At 39.0% G+C, this 12751-nt stretch overlaps 1 protein-coding gene across 1 annotated transcript in view; it reads left to right on the top strand.

Moving 5' to 3' along the window:
- Window positions 1-342: 342 nt before the first annotated feature.
- The window catches only part of LOC141444535 (uncharacterized), a 49849-nt gene continuing 37440 nt past the window's right edge, over window positions 343-12751 (top strand). Inside the window, exon 1 of the mRNA XM_074110092.1 lies at window positions 343-535. Within this exon, the coding sequence (XP_073966193.1) occupies window positions 474-535 (62 nt within the window). The 5' untranslated portion in view covers window positions 343-473. The remainder of the gene's footprint in view (window positions 536-12751) is intronic.

Genomic DNA, 12751 nt, shown 5'->3' with positions numbered 1-12751 from the left:
ACCGCAAAGCTCGTCGTAAATTTCAAATGTACTTCCGCACATGAATTTCGAAAAACTCAGAGGTGCGAGCCGGGGTTAGAACCCACGACCCTCCTTGTTAAATATAAAATAAAAAAACAAAATGCGAAAATAAAGCATATAAAAATCGAAACCGTTCAATTTTCCTATTTAGTCCTAAAAATACCACGTCCAAATACGTTACAAAATCTGCAACACAATACTTAAAAACCTACCACAGTAGTAGGTTTTTTCTACCACGTCGCTCCTAGGTAGGACGGAGGGGTAGCGCGCGAGAAGCGCGAGCGCGACAGGACGAGAAACGAAGTCACGGGAATTTAAAATTTGATCAGTCAGTCAGTCGCCCGCCAACCGTAGTTCGGACGTGACTGCGGCGCACCGCGCTCCAGAGAAAATCAGCTGTGAGAGAGAAATAAGACTGAATTATGGACTTGTGATTGTGTTGTGAGAACTTTATGTGTATCAAAATGTGGGGTGAAAGCAGTAATACGTGTGAAAACAATTGCCAGTGCTCTGGGTAAGTGAAAAAAGTTTAATTTTAACCCCTAAGTCTATCCCGCCCCGCTACGCTCGAACTGTTTTTTTACCACTTTGTTTACATACTTACATCGGCATTTATATTTACTATTTTGTAGTATATGCAATGTCAAATTTTAAGGATATTCTATTAGGTAGCTTATTTTATTTATATCGGATGTGTTAAATTATGATTATGACTTATATTTTTCTCTAAAGCATTGACACTTCTTGAGTCACACCCAAAAGTGTTTGGTCTTATTATTGTTAACGAAATCGCCAATACAAGTTGGCCATGCTCATGCTTATCCTTATCACAAAGTTCCAATTTTCAATGAGAAACTTTCGTTATGTGGAACAACTGATAACATAAGTAATTAATTCATTCATCTTTTAAAATTATCTTTAAAACGAAATATCGCAACTGAAGATTATTGGCCTATTTATTATATATACTTATTAACACTATGTAGGTATATTTGCGTCCGGCCACGTCCGGCTTTGATATTATTGAGCTAAGGCAGTTTTTTTATCAGTGTTGCCGTTTTAGCCATGCTGATTTGGCGATTTGTCCGGCGTTTCATACAATACATGCAAATTTGGAATCAATTTTGCTAAATCTAGCCGTTAGGAGTTTTTTGCAAAAATACTCTAGTCTAATGGTCTATAGTTTTTTTTAAGATGTCATCCTGCTTTTATCATACAGTTATCAAGTTGCGAAGATTATAATCTTCTATTATTATTTTTTAACTTATGCTATTTGTGGAACTTTGTACTTAGGTTAGAATGTCTTCCCGCCATCGGGCTATTGCCGTCTCGCTTTGCCTTAGCAACGCGTCATGAGTGCGAGGGAGCAAGCAATATAAACACTGGTTGATATGACGTCTGCTGAGATAAATTTAAATAACGAATGTTTCGTGCACAGTATGGAAAAAAAACATACGTGTATGAGAACTATGAAATAATTGAGCAAGATATATACCTATTATGTTTAAATGCATAATATATGTATAGGTATGTGTTCTTGAATATCTTGAGAACATTGTTTTTATACTTTTGAATAGTTTGTTTTGGGCAAGGTAAGCGCAATAATAAATTAAGATTGTTTTTTTGGAATCTTTTTGTATTTTTTATTTCAATTCCAAATTTTTACTTTTACGGTCATCCCGTAAAACCATGGCCATCAGTGTTGTAGCGGTATAGCACGCGGTACGGATTACCGAGGACCTGGGTTCGATTCCCAGTGATGGTCTTATTTTTCTGTTTTTTCTGTGCATCTATATTTCAGTTTGTATTTTCAATTTCGCAATAATAAAACTAAATTCGTACTTACCTATTTAATAAAAGATATATACCTAAGTATTATATGTATATCTACGCAGCTATAGGTATGTTATGTATATTTTTAATTTTGATCGCGTCAGGCGGACATTACCTTTTGCTGATAGGATAGGGTTACCAGTCGAGAATTTTCCTGACATGTCAGGAATTTTGGCAATTTGTCAGTAATGAGAGTGGAATACAATTTCAGCATTTTTTTAATTATTTCTTGTGCGCTCTTTAGGTACATTAATATCAAACAAAATCGAAACCCGTTCTACAAATCTTTGTAACACTTATAAACTTCTGTAAATTTTTGTTTTACTGGAAAAACTAATATGTTACTACACTTGTATGTAACCTACCGCCGCCGACCCTCCCCCCTCCTCCGAACAGAGTGAGGAATTAAGGTAGTCAAGTATATACATTTGTAGGGTAGATATAGTTATTGTCAAGGTGATAGGTGGCTAGCATCGTAACAACTCGATTTCCACCGATATGCCTAAATTTTTTACATGATGCTGACTAGAGTATGGCAAAGCGTATACTCCAACTATGGTTGCCAACTTTTTTTTAAATAAATAAAGTATGTTTAAGTCTGAGAAGGGAAATAAACAGTGTTTTAGAAGAATGAACAGTATTCTCTTGTATGTTTTAAAGACAGATTTTTGGGCGCTTCACGCACAACTTATCAATTTAGTATCATTTTTAAAAGCCTTATAGATGTTGGCAGAATCAAAACTAAAATTAAAAGAAATAAGGAGCTAATTTTTAATTTTTACATAAGCCGCTTCATTCTGAAACACCACTATTGTGATTATGCTGCACTGACTTATTGTATGCTTCGTATAGGCATTTTGATGTTGAAAACAGTATGTTGTGTACTTATATTTACTTAAAATGTTGTGAGAAACAGTATAACACTGTTTTTAACAGTAAAGTTGGCAACCCTAACTCCAACTCTGAGGATTGTATCTGTAGCACAGAGCAAGAACAGTCTGTTTTTGCTCACAGAGCAACACTGTTTTTAACAGTAAAGTTGGCAACCCTAACTCCAAGTCTGAGGATTGTATCTGTAGCACAGAGCAAAAACAGTCTGTTTTTGCTCACAGTATAACACTGTTTTTAACAGTAAAGTTGGCAACCCTAACTCCAACTCTGAGGATTGTATCTGTAGCACAGAGCAAAAACAGTTTGTTTTTGCTCTGTGATCTGTAGTCATACCTAATCCACGTGTCTCTCACACCGGGTAGCCTAGCGAAAATGTTGAGTCCACATTGCTAGTGTCTATATAACTAACATATTATAAATGGTGACAACCATTGGTGTCAAACAAGCTCACGGCTCCCCAAATGGTGAGCAATTACCGCGGCCTACAGCCTACTTTGTACACTAACAATCAAAGCAACTTTTCGTACCTATTTATTTGTAAAGGGGAGGTTCTTCCCCAGACGGCCAGTACGAGTACTATTATCCAACAGATAATCTACCTATTATTTTTTTTACCTATGGCAGTACTCTTTATTCTTAAGCCTGATTTAAAAAAAAAACTTACGTCACCCGCCATTTTGTATCACCTTGAGCATAGACAAGTTCTTTGAACTTTTATGATAGCGCTCGTGGGAAAATGTACGAAGAAATTGGTTTCCTTTTCGTTTATGAGAGCGAAAGTTATATTGACTTTCGTATTACGGTTGTTTGTGGTTGAAGAATAAAAATGTATGATTACTGTATGAGAGCGAAAAAATAGGCCAAATGAGGACCACGTTTTGCTCGAGGTCGATAGAAAGAGAGAGAGACACTATAAATGACTTCTACTGACTGATTGACTGACAGATCATCCATCGGTTATATCTCGGTTACATGGTGGTTAGGTACACGCTGATTCTGGCGTCATTTCAATCCATCATACTACACAACACGACGAGACGAACACAACGAAACGAAACGAGACGAGAGAAACAAAATTTGGAGTTGAATTATAAAATACAAAAAGACTCCAAAAACCAATCTTAATTTGATTGCTTAATAGCGACATCTCTTGTCCGGGTGAGCGGTTAGTTCCGATGGAGTGTTGAAAGTTTCTCGATGAGGGCTAAAACATAGATGTCGCTAGTGTCGCTGCTTAACTGACTAAATAAGAAGCAAACAAGCTGAGATATTTGGTGCATAGGAGAAATTTGTGTCTGTACTCCTGTCCAGTGTTACTGTAGGGGTATAGCACGCAGCACGGAATGCTGAGGACCTGGGTTCGACTCCCAGCGCTGGTTTCTTTTTCTGGTTTTTCTGTGCATCTCTTTCAGTTTGTATTTTCGATATGGATTTTACGGGATGACCGTAAAAGTAACAACAATTGGAGTTGAAATAAAAAATACAAAAAGACGTGTAACCTTTTCGGACTGACGGACTGATGAAAGGTGAATGTATTCAATAATATTTGTCAATGAATGACAGGAAACCAGAATGATGGTCTCAACTGACGCCAGTATGGTATAAGCTTGTAACCGATGTCTATCGCACGCATCTAAAACAGTACCACTCACTACCATGAGTTTACAGTGACCCTACTCGATAGCGACGGCGTAAATTATTTGTATGGAGAATTGTACAGCGCCTCTACAAATACTATACGCTGTCGCTATCGAGTTCGGTCCCAGCAGGGCTACTACGAAACTCGAAACTCGAAGTTCGTGTCGTGCGGTCCCTCTGACACTTATACTATTTAATACGAGAGCGAGAGGGACGGTACGACACGAACTTCGATTTTCGAGTTTCGTAGTAGCCCTGCTGTAAACTCACGGTAGTGGTACAGAGAGCTACTACGAAATTAGATAATCGAAGTTCGTATCGTACCGTCGCTCTCATTCTCGTATTAAATAATTATAACGTAAGCGGGACGCATGATACGAAGTTGGAATTTTGCACTTCGTAGTATAGAGCTTGAGGCAGTATTGTCTCAAGCGCTGACGTCCGCAATCGCATTCGCTATCTCTTTCTTCATTCGACATAGGTGACAGAAAGTAGTGATGAAAACGATTGGGATTCCAAGTACGTTAGAAAATAACCTAACCAACAAAAAGTTCGAACCCCCCCCCCACTTTGTCTCTTCAAAGTTCAATATCTCAAAACCGATTTTGATAAAACATGTCTAAGAACCATCGCTAGAAAATCAGCTATCAAATAAAAAACCGCATTCAGATCGGTCCACCTGTTTAAGAGCTATGGTGGCACAGACAGACACACACACAGACATACAGACACATAGCGGTCAAACTTATAACACCCCTCTTTTTGCGTCGGGGGTTAATAAGACCTCAAGGCTAAAGCCGGCTTTAGACTTAAAATTTTGTTAGACTAGACATTCTTTTTTGAATTCTAGAAGTGTACTAAGGGATTTTCAGAAATTACCACGAGGTAGGGAGTAGGGCAAAGCTGATATACTTCTCGATTTATATAAACATAGTAGTGACCAGAAAAAGAACGATGCTCACTTCGTCGCCCAAAAAAAATCTAACCCACGCCCGGTGAAAAAAAAACCATAGACAACTTTTACGGCTGTGGTCTATGGTACGGGCTCACAATGAGCCCGTATGCGCTACTATTAAAAATAATAAAATTGCTCTATGGTTGTGTTTATTGTAAAGGTGGTAGGATCATGCTGTGGTTGTGATATTTGCAAATTACTTTGGCAGAAAATGCTTTTTCAATATGGATTAAAGTACCCATTTAGGGTTGCCAGTAGTTAAATAAAATTATCCATAATTTAGTATCAAAAATTAGATCAATCTTTATCAAGAATGGTGATTGGTTTCCGTCTGGTAAACCGCCTGCTCGTTTGCCCCTTTTCATATAAAAATGACACATGGACAGACAGACATGGCGTAACTGGGTTCCGTTTTGCCATTTTGGCTACAAAATTCTTAAAAACTTGATGATGTCTTCGCATCTTGAAAGGTTTAGGTTTAGGTAAATAGGTAAACAAACTGCAGCTGCCAGATTTGGCACATTCAAGTAGGTATTTAAACATTTTACTTATCTATCATTGCAATATTTGCAATACAAACTACTCTTAGACTAATCATCATCCCAGCCTATATACATCCCACTGCTGGGCACAGGCCTCCTCTCAGAACAAGAGGGTTGGCATAGTCCCACGCGGCCCAGTGCGGATTGGGAACTTCGCACGCACCATTGAATCGTTTCGGTGAGGTTATGACACGGTTTCCTTACGATGTTTTCTTCCCCGTGTAAATGTTTAGATGGTAAAATTTCAATATTTAAGGCACCGATTGACGTTGTTTTGTTTACTTTTTATTTATTACTTAGCAAGGTCCTGATGGTAGAGAACCACATAAACACCTATTTAGATTAGACAAGGCCTGTATAATACCTCAAGTGCCAAATTTGTCTTAACTCACGCAAGCACTGCTGCTTCACGGCAGGATTAGTAAGCAAGATGGTGGTTGCACAAGGTCCTACCACCTGCAAAACTACTTACTTTTAGTTAATTATTACCTAAACCTTTCAAGCATAGACATGTCTCTTGTCAACACTTGAGTACAACTAATCCGTTGCACAACATCCTGTCAATATGCAACTGACAGAATCAAGTAGCCCTGTTAAATATCACTTCCTTGCGGTCGGTCGCGCGTGAAGCTACGGTTGCGCATGCGACTCGGAAAAAAGCTAAGGTCAAGTGTTTGAATAGTTAATATAAGGCCAAGCGCTAGGCGGTTGATTGCGGCCTTGCGGGCGAAATGGTGGATTTTTAGGGCTCCGTACCCAAAGGGTGGAGACTCCGCTGTCTGTCTGTCCGTCCGTCTGTCACAGGGCTCTATCTCTTGAGCCGTAATAGTTAGGCACTTGAAATTTTCACAGATTATGTATTACTGTAGCCGCTATAAGAACAAATACTAAAAACAAAATAAAATAAATATTGAAGGGGGGCTCCCATACAACAAACGTGATTATTTTGCCGTTTGCTTGATATTATTATACGGCAACAGGTAGACGCTTGAAATATTAACAGAATCTTTAGTTGTAGGTGTAATCACTTTAAAAATAAATTATTAAATTAAAATAAAATAAATATTTAAAGGGGCTCCCATACAACAAACTTGTTTTTTTGCCGTTTTTTGCTAATAAATGTCTAATGTTGATAGATAATGGTACGGAACCCTTCGTGCGCGAGTCCGACTCGCACTTGGCCGGTTTTATAGTTATCATTTAGGTAGTAGCTCCCTCCTACCTTCTGTATGTAAGCAGACTAGATGTGATACTCCGGCCAGATATTTTAAGACCAGTACCTGCAGACTGCATTCCGACTGCAACGTAACTGCGACGCCGAATGGTTATTTCAATCGCAGCCAGCGTGCAGTTTGCGTGCAGTTGTGCCGACTGCAATGGTGAAAATGGCTGGGTGCTGTTTTGCTTATTGCCAGCCACACAACCAGTTCCTTCCTTCTTCAAGGTGAGGACTGAACAAGGAAATGGAACTAGTGGGCACTAGTGATGTAACGAATATTCGCATTCGCATTCGCGAATATTCGCATATTTTTGCATATTCGCGTTCGCATTCGCAAAATTTCTGCGAATGTTTTGCGAATATGAATATCAGTAAAAAATACAATTATTAGATAAGTAGGTTAATAAAATCAAAATAAATTAATTTCTTATATTTTTTATACAAAAAAAAACAACCTTGTAATCACATTATCAGTATTCACTTAATCATTTGGTATTAGGTATTAGGTAGGCGAAGCCTTCGTATAAACTCGGTAATTCTCGGAACAAAATACAAACGGAACGCACTTCGTTCGAACGAGACTGCCATAGACAATTTGGCGGCAGAACGAAAAATGGAATATTCGCATTCGCGAATGTCGGTAGCAGATATTCGCATTCGCGAATGTTCAATAAATGACATTCGTTACATCACTAGTGGGCACACACCTTTATTTATTTTTATTAAAATTGCTGATAGCAAGTACTGCATGTTACGAATGTTCATAACGATAAGAAAAAGAAAATTTTCAGTAGGCAACGGTTAGTGCTACGTAGTGTTAGATTGACATGTGTTTATCTAACGTGCGCCGTGTACGTTAACGGTGCGTCACGCTGCGCGGGCGCAGGTACCGAGTCACAAGCGGCAGCGGGAGCGGACTCGTTCATGTATGAATTACTACGGATGGACCTACTGATTTGAGCGTTCCACTTTGTCATATTTTGTGTTTACAATTATTTACTGAATGCAACGTGTCTTCACCGCTCGTTTAGATGCATCCTAATCCTAACTTATACCATAAATGTGAACTAAAATAAATAAAAAATAGATACAACAGGATATAGTCCCAAAGCTTGTGTTATGGGTTTTTTATACTAGGTAACCGATAATATACTTAAATGCATACTTAACAAATACAGAACAAACATTAGTATTTTCCATAAGAATATCTGCCTGAATGGGGATCAAACCCGGGTCTTCAAGTTTCGTAGTCAGGTTTTGTAACCACTGGGTTATCTTTGTCATCTTTTGTAGGTATAAAAAATCCCTAAATAACTTTTTTTTTTATTGTGATTAAGTAATGGTAATAGTGTTGTTATTACATAATATTATTTTTGTTTTTGTTGTTTTATGTTAAATTTAAAGCGCATTGGTGCGAACTGTAATGCTGTCACATTGGCTAATAAATAAATGAATGTGTGTAACAACCCAATAAAAAATACCCTAGAACTAGGCTCGGTTCGCTGGTGACTTGCACCACGGACGCACCATTTAGCTGCACATGGTTCAAGCGACGTTTGACCTTTCCGCCATTCCGATTTCATTTGGCCATTGACACTAGGTAAGATCTTTTAAGTTTGTCTATGGTTTTTTACAAGCTTTTTTTACAAGATTGTCATGTTCATCATCATCATCATCCCTGTCTACATAGGTACATCCCACTGCTGGGTATAGGCCTCCTCTCGGAATGAGAAGGCTTGGGCCGTAGTTCCCAGTGCGGATTCGAAACTTCACACACAATTTAATTCCTTCGCAGGTTTGTGCAGGTTTCCTCGCGATGTTTTCCTTCGCCGTAAAGCTCGCCATGCCATGTTGGTTTCATCATCGTCATCATCATCCCAGCCTATATACGTCCCACTGCAGGGCACAGGCCTCCCCTCAGAATGAGAGGGCTTGGGCAGTAGTTCCCACGCGGGCCCAGTGCGGATTGGGAACTTCACACACACCATTGAATTGCTTCGCGGGTTTGTGCAGGTTTCCTCACGATGTTTTCCTTCACCGTAAAGCTCGTGGTAAATTTCAAATATAATTCCGCACATGAATTTCGAAAAGCTCAGAGGTGCGAGCCGGGGTTTGAACCCACGAACCTCTGCTTGAGAGGCCATAGGTCAAACCACTCTGCCACCACGGCTTCCTTATTGGTTTCCATTGGCTTCCATGTTGGTTTGGTTGGGTCAAATCTCGGAAATCTTAAGCCGAGTTCAGACTTTCAAGAAAAATCGTGCAGTCATTACATTGCGGCGCTCGGTTGACCACTACAAACTCGTTGGCTTCACGGCCTCGCAATGTATTGCAACTAGCTCGATTTTTCTTGCAAGTCCAAACTCGGCTTTTTTAGTTAGCCCATTTACAGTGGATAAATTTGAAATTTGGTATACATTAGTTGGATGACGCTCCCCGCCTTCCCGTGAATGTAACTAGGTATTAAAACGGGGCTGCTACCCCTGTCCTATGAACCCGGTAGTGCTATCGACTCCCGCGCACCCCGGGTCGTTCACCCCGCCAGATGCCACCCCGACAATTATATGTTTATATGTATTATATGAACGTGTGCCGTTGCCCAGCGGTCTGTGACGATGGTTTAAAAAATAGAACGAGAGAAAAAATACTGTAATTTTGGAGACTATGTTTTTTTTTATTACCTATACATAAGTATCAAAATTAAGTATGATTTATTATACATTTTATATAGAGATAGATATACCTACCTACTCGTAGAAGTCGTAGCACTAGCTGTTTCATACTATACTATTTCATCTACGAAGAATTTGTTTGCCGTGGGAACCTTATTTTTCCCGGAGTATCTTTCCATGTGCTATATTTTTGATCTGAATTGGTTTAGTAATTTTATGTTGAAATAAACTCATCATCATCCCAGCCTATATACGTCCCACTGCTGGGCACAGGCCTCCTCTCAGAACAAGAGGGCTTGGGCCATAGTTCCCACGCGGGCCCAGTGCGGATTGGGAACTTCACACCCACCATTGAATTGTTTCTCAGGTTTATGCAGGTTTCCTCACGATGTTTGCCTTCGCAAAGCTCGTGGTAAATTTCAAATGTAATTGTTGAAATAAACTGTCATATTTTTAATTTTGTTGTATTTGTGTGTCTTTGTGAATGTGAATGAATTTCTTTTTTCTTTTTCTTTCTTTCTTATATTACCAAAGGGATGAAAATTGCTCAAAATTATCCAATAAAGAAATACTAAAATGTCCTTTGTTATTGTTTATGAAATTATCATTCTTCACACGCTAAGGTTACAATTAATAATAATAATAAATATCACGGGACAATTCACACCAATTGACCTAGTCCCAAAGTAAGCATAGCAAAGCTTGTGTTATGAGTACTAAGCAACGGATAAATATAATTTTATAGATAGATACATACTTAAATACATATTAAACACCCAAGACCCGAGAACAAACATACGTAATTTTCATACAAATATCTGGCCCGACACGGGAATCGAACCCGGGACCTCAAGCTTCGTAGTCATGTTCTCTAACCACTAGGCCATCTGGTCGTCTAAATTAATAATATTGTCACGCGTTCAGTATACAACTCTTCCATAAAATTACAAAAAGGCATTTACGGCATTACATCAAGACGATCTCAAGCCCACGATCCCGGTAAAAAACAAACCGTCCTTGTCTATGCCCGCTTTATTTTCTTCTAATCCAGTAACATTCCAGCCAGTCCCTTTAAACCGGCCGGGGCTATTACCTCTAGATTGTCTATGCTTTTTTTTATAAAACGCGTTTCAGATTGTAAGCAAACAGCCACATCAAACTACACATCGATCGATATTTGATGCAATAAAGACAACAATACAATAAAATGAACAAAAATGAAAACCAACTTTGAACCTTGGAGGATAGAATGTGTTTTGGTAAAGCATGAACTCCCTTTGCTAAAAGCAGGTGGTAGCACTATCACCCCCTTGTCAAAGTTAGTGCCATTTATTTCGCTACCCTTATAAATTACCGAATGAATTGTTCTAAAGATAATTAAGCCGAAAAACGCGTCTGCTTTTATTTTAAATTATCTCTGATACTTTTTTACGGCACTATAAAAGACCTTTTTAACTTTTTAAGAAACCACTGTGAATTTGAAGTTCGAACGAAAAGCCTAATTTGACAACAAAGAGAACTCTTGCACGCTATGTTGGTGGTAATTGTGGAAATATTTAAATTACTGTTTCATTTGGAATGTTACTTTTACAATACTTAATATAAACATCAGTAAGTATAAAATGCCGCTCTCAGTTTGATTTTGCTCTGTTTATGGCAATCGCGCCAGAACTTTACATTATCCTTAAATAAAAACTAAATAGCTAAATAATCATTAACCTGTCCTCTCCCAGAGGCACAAATTTGTGCCCAAATTCCTTTGATCCTGTTATCCTGGGAGATGACAGATTAAAAACTATCAGCCTAGTTTTCTCCCTAACTTTGGTCTCTTTGATCCGTAAAACTCTTATCTTTAAGCGAGAAATCTTTTTATGCACCACATTTATCCTGTTGCTTCGGCTGGAAGCGGCCTGCGTCCACCGTGAACTCACGACTTTAACCAGGTCATCCGTCCATCTCGTTGGTTGGTGGTCTTACGCTGCGCTTGCCGTTCATCGATCTCCATTCGAGTACTTATCGGCCCCAACGATCATCTGTTCTCTGTGCTATATGGCTTGCCCATTGCCACTTCGAGCTAATTCGCTTAGCTCCTCATTTCTGATTCAATCCCGTGGAGAAACTCTTAGCATAGCCCTCAAAGATAAGACAAAGATACCTATATACATTCGAATAACCCTATCCCCCACCTTATCTGGAGCACGCACTTAAACACAGATTGCCTGTTACAACGACCCCTTCAAAAACAAAAGAAATATCGTTCGGTTGTTGCGGTGCCCATGGTACTCGATTTGTAAAAACATTGACGCCTTTTGGAGCCCTCTGGCTCGCAGGATACAGCCAATGTACAAAAAGACGTATGAGCTGTACTTTGATGGACGCTTACGCTGTTATGTAGTCACAGGGTGGCGTAATTGGGTGCGTGCACGCACATGGAACCTTAGGGTTGTCACTAAAACGCTGAAGAAATCAGAATCGCCGTGACAAGATGACAATTTAAAACAATGAGGGTTTCACTGCGGCGAAATATCGCTAGATGGCGTTAGTATCGTGAGGTTCATTTGACGTTTGACGTTTGCTTGCGATTGGCTTGTTTAGTTTCTAACCAATCACGAGCAAACGTCAAACGGAGCTCACGATACTAACGCCATCTAGCGATTTTCGCCGCAGTGAAAACCTTCATTGGCGATTCGTTTCTGCTTTTTCACTCGAACATTCTTAAGTCTCTTTGTTATATTATTATTATCTTTACTATACCACGCGCCATATAAATCTGCTTAAAAGTTCATTACTTAATACTCAGTTTTGACGCATTTTTGAGATACATTTTTTATGGGACCTCTTTGCGTTACTCCCGGATTGTTCGAATCGCTTAACGGTATAGTGCCTATTCAATTATTGGAATTATACCTTTATAGTTTTTGTGGTACTAGTCGGGGCAATGAACTTTTAGGCAGTTAGGCGGCGGAAGGTATACTACTTT

This window comes from Choristoneura fumiferana, chromosome 30 (genome assembly GCF_025370935.1).
Source record: "Choristoneura fumiferana chromosome 30, NRCan_CFum_1, whole genome shotgun sequence".
Classification (NCBI taxonomy): Eukaryota; Metazoa; Arthropoda; class Insecta; order Lepidoptera; family Tortricidae; genus Choristoneura; species Choristoneura fumiferana.
The sequence above is the reverse complement of the archived record's forward strand: the minus strand, read 5'-3'. Positions and strand labels throughout refer to the sequence as shown.